Source organism: Cetorhinus maximus, chromosome 35, assembly GCF_964194155.1.
Source record: "Cetorhinus maximus chromosome 35, sCetMax3.hap1.1, whole genome shotgun sequence".
NCBI lineage: Eukaryota > Metazoa > Chordata > Chondrichthyes > Lamniformes > Cetorhinidae > Cetorhinus > Cetorhinus maximus.
Window position 1 is genome coordinate 4393420 of NC_135913.1, and position 17805 is coordinate 4411224.

Sequence of the window (17805 nt, forward strand, 5' to 3'; positions counted from 1 at the left end):
TGCAACACAGTTAGAACTGCACCCTTTATTTCATACTGTTCCCTTCGTTAACACGTCTCTCTCTCTCTATCTTTTTCTTTCCCTCCCTGCCTCTGACAACCCGTTCCCCAATGATAGCTTTTATGGGTGTCATTCTACTTATGGTCATGGCAAGTGTGTTTTCTGGAGATGTCACAAAGGGGCGGCATGTAAATGAAAAGTGTGAGGGGCTAAGGTTAGATCCTTGGGTGGAAATCAGGGGTAACGCTCTGAGAAAGGGAAGACAAGCTATTGCAACTGCTTTACAAGCCATAATGAAGGTAAGAATGTAACAAGTCGAGCACAGTCTCACTCAGTTGGCGGCAGTGGAGAAGTGTTGTCGGAGGATAGTATCGTGAACCGTGTAAAAAGATTTAAAATATACAGACAGGTCGAGAAGGACAAGGATGAATTGTTTACCTTTGTAAGCGTAACATAGGATGCCATTTCTGACTTTGATAAAAGTTGTTTCGGTAATGTGACAGTGGCTGAATTCTGATTGGAGGGAGGCAAACATGGGGAGCTGGGGAATATGGGCATGAACTGGTGAGGGCGAAATGTTTAAAGACTTCGGAGAAGAAATTGAGTTTGGAGTGGGCAGTTTAGATTGCAAAGACAGTGGGGTCAAGTGTTGTCTTTCGATAAAAAAAAGTGATGACAGCAGGGTTGAAAGAGAGCGATAGCAACAGAAGAGAGGAAACCGTTCAACCTATCGGTTAACATGGGGACCAGGAAGGGATTAGGATGCATCCTTCGGAGCAACCAGAAGCTGCGACTCCGGGGTTGTCTGTTACTCTGGCAAGCCTGGCCCCGTTCCCTCTGAACTGTATCCATCTTTCCGCCCCAGCCCGTCGGTTTGCCTTCTTCAGAAATGAACCCACCCACACCCTGCCACCGCCTGACTCGAAGTTTGAGAAAGAGAATGAGAGAGAGACGCTGGTGATATAGCAGAGAGATTTGAAAATAGACGGATTTAATAACGTGTGCCAAAACAAAAAAAAACATATACACAAGACGATTTGAAGCATTTCGCTTCTGAAGCAACAATTTTGTTTCTTCCCTGAGCTCGTGAGACGTTTTTGGGAGGCTGCGGTTGTTGTTTCCCCTGCTGTCCTGTAGGGGGATCCCTGTATCTATTTCCGCTCCCTTGACCATCGATCCTCCTGTCGTCATATCTTTCCTCATGTGCACTTCTGCTTGTCTATTTGGAGTGCGGGGATAAATATTAATTGAATCGATTAGGCACATTGGCATCCACTGCTCGGTTTTATCATTTGTTATATTTATTAATTAATTGAATAATTGTTGCAACTGGATATTTTACCGCGCTCATGAGCTGATCTCTGAATTTTGACTGAGTCGCCCCATAAATAAATGTGATTGTGCAGCAACTTAAATTCTGAACCATAAATCCGACTTGTCCAAATGCTATCATATAAGAAAAGTAAAACATACACCAACCACAGAAGTATTAAAATGCCAGATATGGTGAAGAGCAAAATCAGATTTCCTTCTGCTCTCCATCTCTGGGTCACTGTGATTCTCCACCTTGCTCAGACCCCTCAGCCTCTTACGGACTCGACTGGCCACTAAAATGTGTCTGACGGTCAGAGCGTTGAACAACATCACCAAAGCGAATGGCAGTAATGGGGTTAAAACCGTGTCAACCCAGTCAAATACTACCCATCCAAGCTCTGTATTATAGCTTGGCTCAATATAACAGGACCAGCGTCCATTGTCAATTATTTCTTCAGGCTCAAGAGCAAAATAGAAGGGGATGTTTATTGAACAGAGCAGAATGCAGGTTGTTGCTAGAAAACTGCAGATCTGGTTCTAGCAACAACCTGCATTCTGCTCTGTTCAATAGTTTTCTCGGTGCAATATTTTGTTTTTAACTTCTGGCAACAAATGGACAAAAATCGATCAAAAGTAAATGTAATGGTGAACCAGACAGAGCAGCCTGTGGCTGCATGACGCAGGATATTAATAAAGCTAGAGACAGGCGTGATGTAAACAAAACTCAATGGGAAATAATAATAGCCAATCTTCCACTGAACAACATCAGTGATAATGAATAGCAGATCCGCCGCTGCCATGGGCACCAGATAGTGACTGGTGCAAGTGGAGAGGCCGCACTTACCCCGGGATAAAATCACGATCGCCAAGAAATTCACTATAAGAGAGAGAAATAAAACGGACTGTAAATTAACTGACAGAGACAGCAAGGGCATGAATTTAGCGTTAAAAGCAGAATGATTGGAAATGGAGAATGGATTATGGTTTTAAAAATCACAACACCAACCCCGCAACTCTGATTCCAAGCTGTCCGCTTCCAGTTTTAGCAGAGTCAGGGCAGGAGCAGAGGACAACAGCTCTCAGGAAGCATGTTGGCAATTTAAATGTGTTAAGGAGGCTAATATGGGATGTCCATTCCCGCGATTTTGGATGAGATAGATCAATGTCCGGTGATGTCACTATCCACTCTTCCTCCGGAGTTGTGGTTTAGACACCCCACTGCATCAGGCTTCTCCCAGGCCCAGGGGTGTTGAATTGGATCTCCCTGGTCTTAAACCCTTGTCCAGAGAAGAGTGGTGATACTGGGGGATTTAAGTAATCCAAATATCGTTTGGGAGGTGATAAGCTAAAGGATAAAGAGGGGAATGCATTTCTGAAATGTATTCATGAGAGCTTAGTTGACCTTTAGGCTCTCGGCCCAACTAGAAAGCAGGAATAGCTGGATCTGGTTCTGATAAATAAGCTGGACCGTGTGGACTACGTGCCTGAGAGGAAAATTTGGATAAGTTATCATCATGTTATAAGGGACAAATTAGTAATGGCGAAGAGTAAGGCATAATCTAATATAGATCCTCCAAATTGAACACATATTTAATATTTTCAGCATGGGTACAGAATAAATGTCAGAAAGAAGATTTTTTTTTCCTTAACAACTTGTGATAGAGACCTGGAATTCGTTGTTGAAGAGGGCAATGGAAGCAGAAACAATCAACGATTTCAAACACGGATTGTATAATTACTTCAAGGAAATAAACGTCTTGGGTTGCAGGGTTCAAGCGGGGGATTAGCACTGATTGGGCTGTTTTGCAGGGAGCCAACATGGGCTCAATATGACGAGCAGCCTTCTTCTGTGCCATAAATGACTCCATGAATCAATCATGCCAATAGCTTGGCATTTCATTGACCCTCTGAGTTGCAAATATATATCATTTTGAACTGAGGCAATTATGTAAAACTGTGGAGATTATTCAGGATATTTGACGCAACAAAGTAATATCCCGAATCGGATATCTGCATGATGGTGGCTATTAGATCAGAATGCAACATTTACAGGCACAGAGTAAAACCAGAGGCCAGCTCTTACACAGGTTTACACAACTTCAATGGTCATTGTCACTTACCAAGGACACCAAGAACAGAAAGAATATTGTAGTATATTTTCAGGATACTGTCACTTGGATAATGCATTCTCTATGTCAAGTGATCTGCCTCTTCGTGCTGCAGCCAATCTCTCTGTATTAAAGTCTGTCGCATTACACTCCCTGGGCCTTTAATTGAAACATTGTGGGATCTCCAGGGAGGTTTAGGTCGCAACTTCTTATTCATCAGTTTGCATAAACAGATTATATCATTGTGCTAAGCTTGACTTGTGATATAATAGAATTATTTCTTTAATCGACTCGGAAAACTGCAAAGATTGGACAAGCCTGATCACGTTGAGCAGCTAATAACAATAACACTGATAATAATAATAAAGAGGAGTTGTACTCTCCAGGCAAAGAGTTTGTTTTTTCAAACGCCATCAGTCCCATCTCCAAATCGAACCTTGTTTCAGTTATGTCCTTCAATTGACTGTGACCATTCAGTAATTACATTCCAAATGTTAGTGCGTTTGGCTCAGGGCTATTATTCACTCTGGGATGCAGCTGCTTCTTTTTGGAGATTTAGTTATGCAATTAAAATCGGTTATTTATGACTATACAATGCAGAACTCATCGAATAAAGCACCAGAATTTACTGAAAAGCACAAACTGATATTACATCTCAATCTAATACAGCAACGAAAAGTAATACTAAAAAGATTAAAGCAAAAGAATATCTCAAGAATTGCAGGCCCTTCAGCTGAAACAAACTCTACAGCCCATCCAAGCGATACAGACGCTCCAACCTAATGAGCCCTTCCAGCTTTTACAGACACATCCATTGTTACAACCCCTCCTACGTCTACAATCTCTCATTGACACAGTTGCTCCAACGTCTACAGTCCCTCACTGATACAGGCCCTCCAACAGGCACAGACTCTCCAACTGATAAATAATCACTAATTGCTACAGACGCTCCAAATGATGCATACCTTCAAACTTTACAGTCGCTCCAACTGACACAGACAATCCGATTGTTACAGATCTTTCAACCGATGCAGGTCCTCCAATCTATACAAACTTTAAAACTAATACAGACAGTCTAGCTGATTCAGCTCCTCTGGCGGAAACAACATCCCAAACTAATACAACTCAAAATAATAGGTCACCTGAAACTAATGCAGACCTTAGCCTATTGCTAAAATTAGTACAACCATTCACAATAATGAAATGACAAAGAAAGGGCCTCAAACCATGCTTGAATTGCGGTTAATAATGTATCTCAAGCAAATACCTCAAAATGGCACAGGACCTCAAACTGAAACAACTCTAAAAACTAATGCAGTACGCCGAACTAATACACCATAGGGAGACAGAATCATTGAAATTTACGGCGGAGAATGACGGCCTTGAGCACATCGTGTCTTTTTGCAAGGAAGAAAAAAAAAAGTTGCATAATCCTGCTTTCCAGCCTTGGAATCCTAGCCCTGCACGTCAAGGCACTCCATATTCATATCCAAGTGCTTTATTTTTAAAATGCGACGAGAATTTCTGGCTGTATGGCCAGATGTTCACCAACATCTAGGTGAGAAAGTCATTTGTTAATTTTACATCTAATCCTTCTACGAATTAATTTAATCTACCCACCGCCACCACCAATTATTGGCACATCGACAAAGGAAAATAGGATCTTTCCATTTATTCTTTCTAGGCCCGTCATGGCTACATAAACCACAACTAAATCTCTTTCCAGCCTCCTCTGTCCCAAAGAAAGTAGCCTCGTTTATTCTATTTTACCCCAGAGTTAAAATCCTCCAGCTCTGGCAACAACTTCTTAAACCTCATGATCTCGTGCATGAGATCATGTTCTTTCAGTGATGTGGTGATTTGAACTATACATAGTATTCCAGCTCTGGTCTGGAGTATTCAGCATGGTGTGGTCTGAATTGGAAAGCCTCAGAAACAGTGTGAAAAATGTGGGAATTTGATGCTGAAGGGAAATCTGTTTTTATTTCCTTGCCTCCATTTCATTCGTGATTGGTCCTACAAGCAAACATTTACCTCAATCTACCTCTAATTTAGCCTAGATCTAATAATTAGTTGATAAAAGGCATAACCGTATTTCCTACTTTGTTTAATGTTGTGTTTTCACAGTCATTGTGTGGTAAAAGAAAGGCTTGCGTTTCTCTCGCACTACCAACAATACAGCTGGCGTTCCAAAGTGATTTATTGCCAATGAACTACTTTCTGAAGTGTTATAATAAGCAATAATGTAGCAAATGCGACAGCCAATTGTTTCACAACAAGCTCCTACAAACAGCAAGGTGATAATGACTGATATGATTGGAGTAGGTTATAGAGACAGCGAGGCATAATGTAACTGGAGGAGGTTGCAGAGATAAGGACGGTTGGCGGGACTGGAGAATAAGACAGAGATAGGGAAGGCAGACAAATCCATGAATGGATTTGAACAGGACCATTATAATTTTTTAATTGGTATGTTTTGGAACGGCCGCAAATGTAGGTCAGTGAGCACGGAGTGCGGAAGCAACTTTTAAAATTAGGATAAACTACAGCAGCAGTTTCCAATGAGGGGAATTTTATAGAGGATGGATGGTGGGAGTGCGACAGCCAGAGCATTGGTGCAGCCGAATCTGGATCGGAGTAAAGGCGCTGTACTAATGCAGGCGATGTTGTTGTCAATACCGAGACCTGGAGATTAAATGTTACACCAAACTCTCTCTTAAACTTATATTTCTCTCAGCCTATCGAGAATAATTGTCCTTTCCCCAGGGGAGAAGCTTTCAAACAGGCAAGATCGTTGTCCAATCGGCACTGGCATCCAGAGTTGATGAGAATAAGGAAAGATTCTCAGTCAACGCTGGAAAGTTCACTCCTGAAGGTGTGTTTCTTCATTTACACCATTGTTTGCTTTGTTTGTTGACAAGTGCAGGAGGAGCAGGAAGAAGGTTATCAACCTCTCGAGCCTGTCCCGCCATTCAATAAGATCGCTTATCAACTTCACTTTCCCACACTACCCCAACATAGCGTTAATTCGTCAGAAACCAAACATCTATCGATCTCAGTTTCGAATATCCTCAAAGACTGAACATTCACCGATCTCTGGGGTAGAAGATTCCAAAGAATCACAACCCTATGAGTGAAGAAAATTCTCCTCACCTAAGTCGAAAATTGTTCGTCCCTCACCTTGAGACTATGATCCCTATTTCTGAGTTCTCTATATAGGGGAAAACAGCCTCGCAGCATTTCGCACGTCAGGCTGGCCAAGGATGTTATACCTTTCAATAAGAATACCTCTTATGCTTACGCAGAGAATATCACTCTACTCTACTCAATTTCTCCTCATAGGAAGAGACCCTTAGTACGGGAATCAACCTATTGAAATTTCGTTACACCCCCTTTACGGGAAGTATGTCGCCCTTTATGTGAGGAGGATGAAACAGTTCACAGTGGCCCTTGAGAATTCGGAGACTACAAAGCGACAGAGCAACATGTTGCCCAATACAAAAAAGCGCCAGGCCTCATTTCCCAATTCAATCATTTATCCTGATTGTCAACACTTCAAACGTAAAAAAAACCACAAACTGTTCCCCACCAGTACCCTTGCACATCCTCCTCCACACTTCGTGTCCTTCAGTTGATAACGCTGGAGGGGAATCCGTGTTGGAGAAAGATGAGAGAAGAGAAGTCATCACGGAAATGATCCTTGACGTTGTGAGGCAGGCTGCCATGTAAAGCAACCCCGCCACCGCCAACTCCGCTTCCCCCCCCAACCCCCAACCAACCCAAACCACTTCCACCACCCTGCTCGCCCGTTCTTCCGGGAGTGCGGGTTGCAGTGGGCGTGGTGGTGTGCTGGGGAGGTGGGGAGCCGATGTTGAGAAACTGGAAGGAATTGGAACCGCCGATGACAATGGGTCACCAGAAGCGTTTCTGCTGCCGCGTGTCCTAGCGATCTCCACACACTCGAAGCAGAAGACCTGCAAACACTTGATCATCGCAGTCTCCTTCTTCCACCTGCTAGAACAGGGACAGAACAGACCGATAAAATGGAGGGAGAAATACTGGGGAAATTCTCCGACGCAGCTATTCATCCCCGCGAAACAACCTTATTCATGGCAAAACCATGCCAATATCCCGACTGAAAAGGGGCCTTTAGGAAATCGGCGGATGCACCGCCACAAGCCACTCAAGGAAATCAGCTTGCTCCATCCTTGTGCTAAACCCGTGGAAATGGGCTGATCAGAATTCTAACTCGAATCCCCACTACAAAAAAAAACATTTCCTATTCAAGGACAATGTATTGGACTTTTGGACCAATGTAAAAATGAACTGCAACATTATTCCCGTCTTTGCATTGTTATTTCCAATTCAACAAACAACTGTATCTTTGTAATCCACAGACTCATTGTCAAGAACAATTTAGCACCTAACTAAATTTAGTGGACAATGAATTTGCTATATGCAATTCAACAATCAATAGTAACTTTATTCCCCTTGTACACTGGTTATAAATCTCAATTTAACATTTATGCGCAAGTTTATTCACGTGTTCATTGATTACCACGCTCAATATAAGAAACAATTGCGACTGTATGCCCTGTGGAGTAGTTATCATGTCCAACATAGCAACTGACTACAACCTTATGACCATGTATTGGTTATCATGATTAATCTAACAATTTAATGTAATGTATTACTCTCATAAGAACATAAGAACGAGGAGCAGGAGTAGGCAATCCAGCCCCTCCTGCTCCGCCATTCAACACGATCATGGTTGATCTTATTTCGGCCCAAACTCCAATTTTCCGCCCTCTCCCCATAACCTTTCAACCCGTTACTAATTAAAAATCTGTCTATCTCCTCCTTAAATTTATTCAGCGTCCCGGCATCCACTGCACTCTGAGGTAGTGAATTCCACAGATTCACTACCCTTTGAGGAAAGCGATTCTTCCTCATCTCTGATTTAAATCTACCCCCATCACTTTGCCTAAAGCTATGGCCTTTAGTTCCAGAATGCCCCGCAAGGGGAAACATCCGCTCTACCTCACTTTAACTAGCCCCTTTAGAATCTTATATACTTCAATTAGATCTCCTCTCATCCTTCTAAACTCTAGCGAGTATAGGCCTAAACTGCTGTCTCTCCTCAAAAGACAAGTCCCACATCCCTGGAATCAATCTAGTGAACCTCCTCTGAACCGCCTCCAGTGCAACTACATCCTTCCTCAAGTAAAGGGACGAAAACTGTGCATATTACTCCAGGTGTGGCCTCATCAATGCTTTGTACAGTTGCAAGAACACTTCCTTATTTTTAAACTCTATGACTTTAGCAATAAATGCCAAAATTCCATTTGCCTTCCTTATTCCCTGCTGTACCTGCATAATAGCTTGCAGCGATTCATGCACGAGGAAATCCAAATCTGTCTGCACTGAAGCGTTCTGTAGTTTCTCTCCATTAAAATATTAAATCACCTTATTATTCTTCTGACCAAAATGGATAACCTCACACATATCCACGTTAAACTCCACCTGCCAAATTTTGGCCTATTCACCTAACCTATCCATATCTATTTGTACATTTCTTATTTCTTCATTCCAACTTACTTTCCCACCAATGTTGGTGTCATCTGCAAATGTAGCTATCGTACCTTCTATCCCTGAATCCAAGTCATTAATATAGGTTGTAAATAGTTCGGGCTCAAGCATGGAACCCTGTGGCACACAAGTAGTTACAGCTTGCCATCCAGAAAAAGACCCATTTTGCCACTCTCTGCTTTCTGCTGGTTAGCCAATACACTATCCAAGCTAATACATTAGCCCTAACTCTGTGTGATCTGATCTTTTGTATTAATCTTTTGTGTGGCACCTAATCAAAGGCCTTCTGGAAGTCCAGATATACTACATCTACAGGATACCAATTATCCACTTTGTCCCTTCTTCAGAGTACTCTAGTAAATTAGTCAAACATGATTTACTATTCATAAAACCATGCTGACTCTGATGGATTGCATTTTGATTTTCCAAGTGCCCCATTACTACGTCCTTAATAATGGATTCCAACAATTTCCCAATGACAGACATTAAACTAAGTGGTCTACAGTTTCCTATGTTCTGACTAACCCCACTGCCCCCCCACCCCCTCCTCCCCCACCACCACGTTTCTGAATAAGGGTGTTATATTAGTGTTTTTCCAATCCACTGGAACCTTTCCAGAATCCAGGGAATTTTGGACAATTATATCCAATGCATCCATTATCTCCGCTGTCACTTCCTTTAAGACCCTGTGATGTAGGTCATCAAGTCCTACGGACTTATTACACTTTAATACCAATAGTTTGCTCAATGTTTTTTCCACAGCGATGGTGATTGTTCTATACCCTCTGCACTACCTGTAACCATTGGTGTGGTAATAAGTCCTCCACCGTTAAAACTGAGGCAAAATATTGATTACACGTCTCTGCCATTTCTGCATTCCACAGTATCAACTCCCCAGACTCATCCTCCAAGGGGCCAACATTCACCTTAGCTACTATATTCACTTTTATGCACCTGTCGAAGCTTTTGCTATCAGTTTTTACATTTGCACTGGTTTTCTTTCATAATTTACCTTTGCTCTTTGTACTTTTTTTTTGTAATCTCTTGTTGATCTTGAAAAGTTTCCCAATCTTCCAGCCTGCCACTGAACTTTGCAATTTGGTATGTATAAGTTTTTTATTTATGTTAACTTTAACTTCCTTTCTCAGCCATGGATGCTTCCACATTCCTCCCACCCTCCCCCCACCCCCTTACAATCTTTATTCCTCTTTTGAATATATTTTACTTGGGAGGAATTGAATATCTCCTTAAATATCTGCCACTGTTCATCAACTGTCCTACCTTACAATCTTCCTGCATAGCCCACTAGGGTCAAATCTGTCCTCATGCCTATGTAGTTACCATTATTTAATTCCGGAACACTAGTGTGGGGCTCAAGTTTCTCGCTCTCAAAGTGAACTTGAAATTCTGGCGTGATATGATCACTCTTCCCTAGAGGAACCTTTACAATCAGATCATTATTTAATCCCTTCTCATTACACAAAACCAAATCCAGAATAGCCTGCTCCCTGGTTGGTTCTACAACATGTTGCTCCACGAAACAATCTCTAATACGCTCTGGTAACGCTCCCTCGAGGCTACACTTGCCAATTTGATTAGTCCAGCCTATATGCATACTAAAATCACCCTTGATTATTGCCGTGCCTTTATTACATGCTCATGATCTATATTGTGCCCTACTGCTGAACTACTGTTTGGGGACCTGTAGATTACTCCTAACAGGGACTTCTTTCCCTTGCTATTTCTTATTTCTACCCAGACTGACCCTATGTCTTGCTTTCAAGTGCCTATATCATTCCTCACTATAGCGCTGATCTCTTCCTTTACTAAAAAAGCTAAACCACCTGCTTTTCCTTCCTGCCTATCCTTCCGAAACACTGAGTACCCTTGGATATTCAACTCCCAAACCTGTTTTCCCTGTAACCACGTCTCAGTAATCGCCACCAAATCATACCTATTTATCTCTATTTGCACTGTTAACTCAGCGGTTTTATTCCACATGCTACACGCATTCAGATCCAAAGCCTTTAAGTTTGCCCTATTGTCAATTTTCCCTACTCTTATATGATTCTTTGGTGCAATATGGCATTCACATACGATTTCCCATTCTTTCACTTTTTGTTAACAATCAGCCTCGTCACTAACCTGCACTCTGAACCTTAAACTTTGATTTTTTTTTATATTTCCATGCAACTGCACATTCCCCCCCCCCCCCCCCCCCCCCCCCCACCATATTTAGTTTAACGCCCTATCTACAACCCTAGTTATGCGATTCGCCAGGACACTGGTCTCAGCCTGATTCAAGTGGAGCCCCTCCAAATGGAATAGCTCCCTCTTTCTCCAGTACTATTGTGAATGCCCCATGAAGTCGAACCCATTTCTCCCACACCAACCTTTGAGCCACGCATTCACCTCTTTAATTTTATTGAATCTGTGCCAATTAGCTCGCGGTTCAGGTAGTAATCCGGAGATTATTACCTTTTTGGTTCTTCTTTTTAATTTAGCCCCTAGCTGCTCGTATTCCCTCAGCAGAACCTCTTTCCTCGTTCTACCTATTTCGTTGGTACCTACGTGGACCACGGCAACTGGATCTTTCCCCTCCCACTCCAAGTTCCTCTGCAGCCCAGATGAAATATCCTTAACCCTGGCACCAGGTAGGCAATACAGCCTTCAGGGCTCTCGACCCTGGCTACAGAGAATAGTATATATTCCCCTAACTGTACTATCCCCAATTACAACTACATTTCTCTTTTCTCCGCCCACTTGAATGGCTCCCTGTACCACGGTGCTATGGTCAGTTTGCTCATCCTCCCTTCAGTCCCCGCTCTCGTCCACACAGGGAGCAAGAATCTCAAACCTGTTGGATAAGGGCATGGGCTGAGGCTCCTGCAGTGCTACTTCGTGGATACCTCTACCTGCCTTACTCATAGTGACACCCTCCTGTCCCTGGCTACTGACCGAATGCAAGGAAGTTAATTAAGGGGTGTGACTGTCCCCTAAAACACAGCGTACTGGTAATTCTCACCCTCCCTGGTGTGTCGCAGTGACCAAAGCTCAGAATCCAGCTAAGAAGCTCATCATTCCATAAACCTGAAATAAATCTACAATTATCTTCCACTGTCCAACGATAACAACCAGTCTAACAACCATTTTTCCCTCATAATTAAAATTCTCCAATTCCAGCAACAACTCCAGGTCGAATATCATTTGTCATTTATTTGCCTACATTTCCAGTTTATTGCTATCTTCCAACAATCTATAGCTTTGTTCCTACCTATCAGCATTGGACCTTGTCAAGAACATTGTTAAAGATCTTGTCGAAGAGACAAATAATTCAATATTTAAAAAAAAAAATGCAGGTGCTGCAAGTCTGAAATGGAAACAGAAAATGCTAGACATGTTCAGTAGGTAAGGCAACATATTTTTATCATTATTATTCTTTCGTAGGATGCGGGCCCACATCCTACGAAAGCCAGCATTTATTTGTCATTCCTAATTGCCCTTGAGAAGGTGGTGCTGAGCCGCCTTCCTGAACCCTACAGTCTCCTTGTTGCAGGTACACCCACCGTGCTGTTAGAAAGGAAGTTCCAGGATTTTGACCCAGCAGCAATGATCGGACGTTAATATGTGATCCATGTCAGGGTGGATAGTGACTTAGGGTGGAATTTGCATGAGGTGGTGTTCCCATGAGATAGCTGACTTTCTCCTTCTAAGTGATAGGTTTCAAAGGTGCTATCGAAGAAAGACCTGGCGAGTTGCTTCAGTGCCCCTCACATATGGCATACATTGCTGCCACTTTGCATTGGTCGTGCAGGGAGTGAACGTGTAATGCGATGGATGCGATGTTTTGTCCTGGATGGCGTCAAGCTTCTTGAGTATTAGTGATGCTGCAGCCATACATGCAATTGGAGACTATACTAACAGAACCCTGACTTATGCCTTGTAGATAGATGGTGGACAGACTTCGGGGAGGCAGGTGGTAACTTTCTTGCTGCAGAATTCACAGCCTGTGAATTGCTCTCATGGTGACAATATATACTTGGCTAGTCCAGTTGATTTTCTGGTCAAAAGTAACCTTCAGGAAGACGATAGTATTCAGCAAGGGAATGCCATTTAATAGCAAGGTCAGATGATTGGATTATCTCTTATTGGACATTGTCACTGCCAGCACTTGTGTGGCGCAAATATTACTTGCCATTTATCTGTCCCCGAGCCTGAATGTTGTCCAGGAAAACGGGCTGCTTCAGTTGTGGGTAAGCAGAGCTTCTGTTTCAGCTGTGACCTTTCCAGCGTTTTTGTTAACCCACTCTGTTACCTTATCAAAAAATTAAATGAAAGTTAGACAGCCACCACCTTCCCTTAACAAATCCATGTTGGTTGTCCATGATTAATTTCTGTAATTCTTAGTGGAGATTAACACAGTTCTTCAAAATGTTTCAGAATAATTTGCCAACCTCTGACTTTAGACGGAGTGCCTATAATTGTTGGGTCTATCCCTTTCTCCCTTTCTAAATGACAATATATTGCTCGAGACCCTCCGGTCCTGTAGCCAGAGAGGAGTTGATTGAGTCATAAATATAAAACAATTACTATGAAATCCAATTGAGAATATAGGAGAAAATTGTTTACCCAGATAGTGGTGAGTATGAGGAACTCATTACAACATTGTGTGGTTCAGTCAAATAGCACAGGTTGATTCCTATTATTTTCTCCCTCTGGTCTCCAGTCTATGCGGCGCCGGTCTAAAAGATTCTTGTGCTGAGGATCTCGCCTCTGCCCTCAATACAAACCGGTCACTAAATAATCTGTAACTGGAATAAAACTCCTTCACAGACCGAACATTCCCAGATCTCCAGTGTCTCATACAGACCTGCTAGGATTTAATGGAGATTGAGTGAATGCTTGTGTTAATTTTTACGGTAATAAATACAATATAAATATGATTCAGTCACCTTTATGGTTAATACTTGTCCTTAATTGTTTGACTGTCCCTGTTATTTACACTGTTGTTAAATCTGTTTATTTCCTGATGAATCTTTAATCTGTTTCAGGCTGAGATGAAATTGGATCCGTACAAATGGAAGCAGACACCTGGAGTCTCTGAAGGAATCCGGACCGAACCAAGTATGACAGTATGACATTTCAATTCATCAGCATTGCTGTCCCCATTATATGAACATGTTGGGCCGATTTTCTGTCTACCACCACCCCTTTAATTAGCCGTTTCTCAATTTACCCAATGGGGCACTGGGGAAGGACCCAGGGTGGCGTTCAGTCTAGGCTGCAGTGGGACACTGACAATTGCACTTAGTATTTCTGGGTTTGAGGGCAAAGTTCCCAGGGTTCCCGCTCAATCTTATTGCCCAGTGACCCTGCTGGGAAGTGAACCTTTGTGGGTTCAGGATGGGAGAACTGTCTAATCAGCTGGGATAGATCCCACCATCCAATAGGGACAAACATCCACTGCATGGGGTGACTCAGGGATGATGTCCTGTTGGGAAGTTCCAGCAGATTGTATAACCGGGAATTGGAGTGGAAGTATCAGTGTTTTCCTGTCTTCCCTAAATAAGAAAACGACAGTTGTTGAAACAGTGTATTTAGTACAGACTCTGCCCTATCGATTTGCTGTCATTTGCACATTTAACCAGCTGGGGTGACACACGGGACTGCTGTGTGTGAAATAAAGAGGTTGACATGGTAAGTGCACATACCAGCTCAAAGAGTAAAAAGTTGTGGAAGTTGAGTGACCCAGTGTAAACTACATTACACTATATTTATAGGATCTATGTAGGGACCACAGTATGAAACACTGAGGGCCTAATGCATGAACTGTGGCCTAAACACAGAGCAGGATAATCAGCATTTAAACAGGGAGAAGATAGTTTAATGTTCTGGGTCAGGGTCCACATGATGTAACTCGGTTGTATTGATACTATTTCCAGATACTGATGGGCATGTTGTACATTGCATTATTTCCTTCTTTATTCCAAAAAATACAGTTTGTTTATTCTCTCCTCACTCTGGTATACTAATAGTGAAATTTCACTGTATTCACCCGACTTCAAAAATCAGGGGATGGGAATCAATAATTTGTAATTAACAATGACCAGATTAGAACAACAAGCTCACGCAAGAAAGATGACGCAGTATTCGAAATCACCTGGAGCTAAAGACTGACAGATCAAGGGATAGAGGGTCAAGACTTTATGCTTTAATATAAAAATCACAACTCAGAAATGTCAAGTTAATCACCATACAGTAGTGAGGAATTGATACATATATAATGGAAAGAACGGGTAACAGGAAGAATAAAAACACATCTCATAACTGCTGTTACATGCTTTTGTGATACAGTAACTGACACCCAATTAACGCTCATAACCCACACGTTGCAATGAGATAAATGGCCATGTAACGGAGTAGATTTCAGCTATCAGGGGAGGGTACTGTATTTGTTGTGTTGCTGGACGAACAATCCAGGGGTTGTGTCAATGACCCAGAGAACACGAGCTCAATTTACAATTCAAAAAGTTTAATTCAGTTGAAGAGAAACTGGATTGCGAAAATAAACTGTTGTCAGTGATCATTAATCTGTCTGATTTTTTTAAAAAATAAAATGTGCCGTCCTTATCTGGCCTGTTCTGTATCTGACTCCAGACCCTCCCCAGTGTTATTCACTGTTATGTTATCTGCTTTTAACGTGCCTCAGTATTCGTTTAGTTATATCAAACAGCTACATCAACGATTCAAGAAGACGGTCCAAAAGCAACGTCTCAGGGCAAATTATACAGACTCACAATTATACAGACTTTACCAGTGAGAGCCACAGCTGGGAAATGGATGCAAAAAAAACTTGTCACTCAGGTGCATTGCTGTTTTTTTTTTTCACTTCCTTGCAATGAAAATTGAAAGGTTTATGTGAGGCCGATGATTCCTAATGCCAGTTTCTTACCAGAGCAGCAAGCTGAGGAATGGATGTCCATGCAGAAATCGGGAAGCCCCTCCCCCCACCCCCGTAGTTTCTTGCTTTCGAGCGGCTGGGATCTGTTGTATGCACTTGAACAGAGGGATTAACACCTCATCAGTGAAAGCGACAGTCAATGGAAAAGAGAATTGGGCCGAGTACAAAAAGTGCGGCAGATTTACTATCCCCTATTATCAGCAAAATCCCAATGCAAAGCTATCCTGTAATCAACAGTATTAGATAGACAGATTACTGAACGGATTAATAAAGTTCCTTAATTGTTGATAATAAATGAATCTCCACAATCTGCTGTCGTCTCAGATAAAGAGAGTGTTGTATTGTTGATGTAGCCAGGTTTCGATTTTTGAATTACCTGATTTAATTTAAATTATAGACATGCACTTTAAATTTCCTAATTTTATATAAATTAAATTCATTCACAGTTTCAGCTGCACACTCCAGCTCCAGCCCGCGGTCACAGCAACTGATGAGTTGCAACCAGGGTGTAAAACCTGTCTCCAGGTTCCATTCACGAAGAGAGTCAGAACCAATCACACAACAGCCCGAGCTGGCCCCGCCCTCTCGCAATAAGACCAGTCAGACCACATTTAGAATATTGTGAGCAATTTTGGGCCCCATATCTGAGGAAGGATGTGCTGGCCCTGGAGAGGGTCCAGAGGAGGTTGATGAGAATGATCCCAGGAATGAAAGGCTTAACATATGAGGAACGTTTCAGGACTCTGGGTCTATACTCGATGGAGTTTAGAAGGATGAGGGGGGATCTGATTGAAACCTACAGAATACTGAAAGACCTGGATAGAGTGGACATGGGGAAGATGTTTCCATTATTGGAGAGACTAGGATCCGAGGGCACAGCCTCAGAGTAAAGGGAAGACCTTTTAGAACAGACATCAGGAGAAACTTCTTTAGCCAGAGAGTGGTGAATCTATGGAATTCATTGCCACAGAAGGCTGTGGAGGCCAGGTCATTGAGTGTATTTAAGACCGAGATGGATAGGTTCTTGACTGGTAAGGGGATCACAGGTTACGGGGAGAAGGCGGGAGAACGGGTTTGATAAATTTAACAGCCTTGATTGAATGACGGAGCAGACTCGATGGGCCGAATGGCCTAATTTCTGCTCCTATGTCTCATGCTCTTATAGGCTCGACGGGAGTCGGCTGTTTGGGAGGGTTCGCAGGGTGTTTCCACGGGAGTCACAGCTCAGGGGGCTGTTTGGGGGACTCACGACCGCGGCTGCCACTGGTTAGAGAATGATACACAGTAGCACTCCGGCAGTACGATACCACTGCTCGGCCTTCCCTCGGAGTTTCGTCGCCGCCACCTGAGTCCGACAGCATTCCCATACTGCGCATGCTCCAGCTCTGAATGCCCGGGTGATTGACGGCAACTGCGGACCAATAGGAACAGGGGGCGGGTCTGGTGAACCGGGTAGGAGCGGCTGGCAATAGGCTAGCAATGTCCAATAAGCACATCGACATGTCATTATTGTCGATATGCAAGTCCTGTGTGGTCATTTGACATTGCCAGCGTATTCACCATTATACAGCTCAAGGAAGCCATAGGCATTTGGACTGCAGCGCTATATCATGGCGATCTAGACCCGCCACTAATGTGCGAATCAGTATCCATTGAACCTACAAACTCAGCACCTCGCGCAATTGAGTTGAAGTTTTAGGACGCTATGAATGTCCAATAAATGGTGTCGCCATGGGGTACCCTCTCGGTCCAGCTCTCGCAAACAGCTTTGTTTGGTTCCACGAGAAATGCATATTTGATGGCATGACCCCCAGCCTCGTATCCCTTCAATAT

The 17805-nt window shown here is 42.8% G+C and overlaps 1 protein-coding gene across 1 annotated transcript in view; it reads left to right on the plus strand.

The window, feature by feature from the left end:
• The window catches only part of LOC144671996 (NACHT, LRR and PYD domains-containing protein 3-like), a 46219-nt gene extending 32070 nt beyond the window's left edge, over nucleotides 1-14149 (plus strand). The window contains exon 11 of the mRNA XM_078533931.1: nucleotides 14063-14149. Within this exon, the coding sequence (XP_078390057.1) occupies nucleotides 14063-14149 (87 nt within the window). The remainder of the gene's footprint in view (nucleotides 1-14062) is intronic.
• Nucleotides 14150-17805: the final 3656 nt, after the last annotated feature.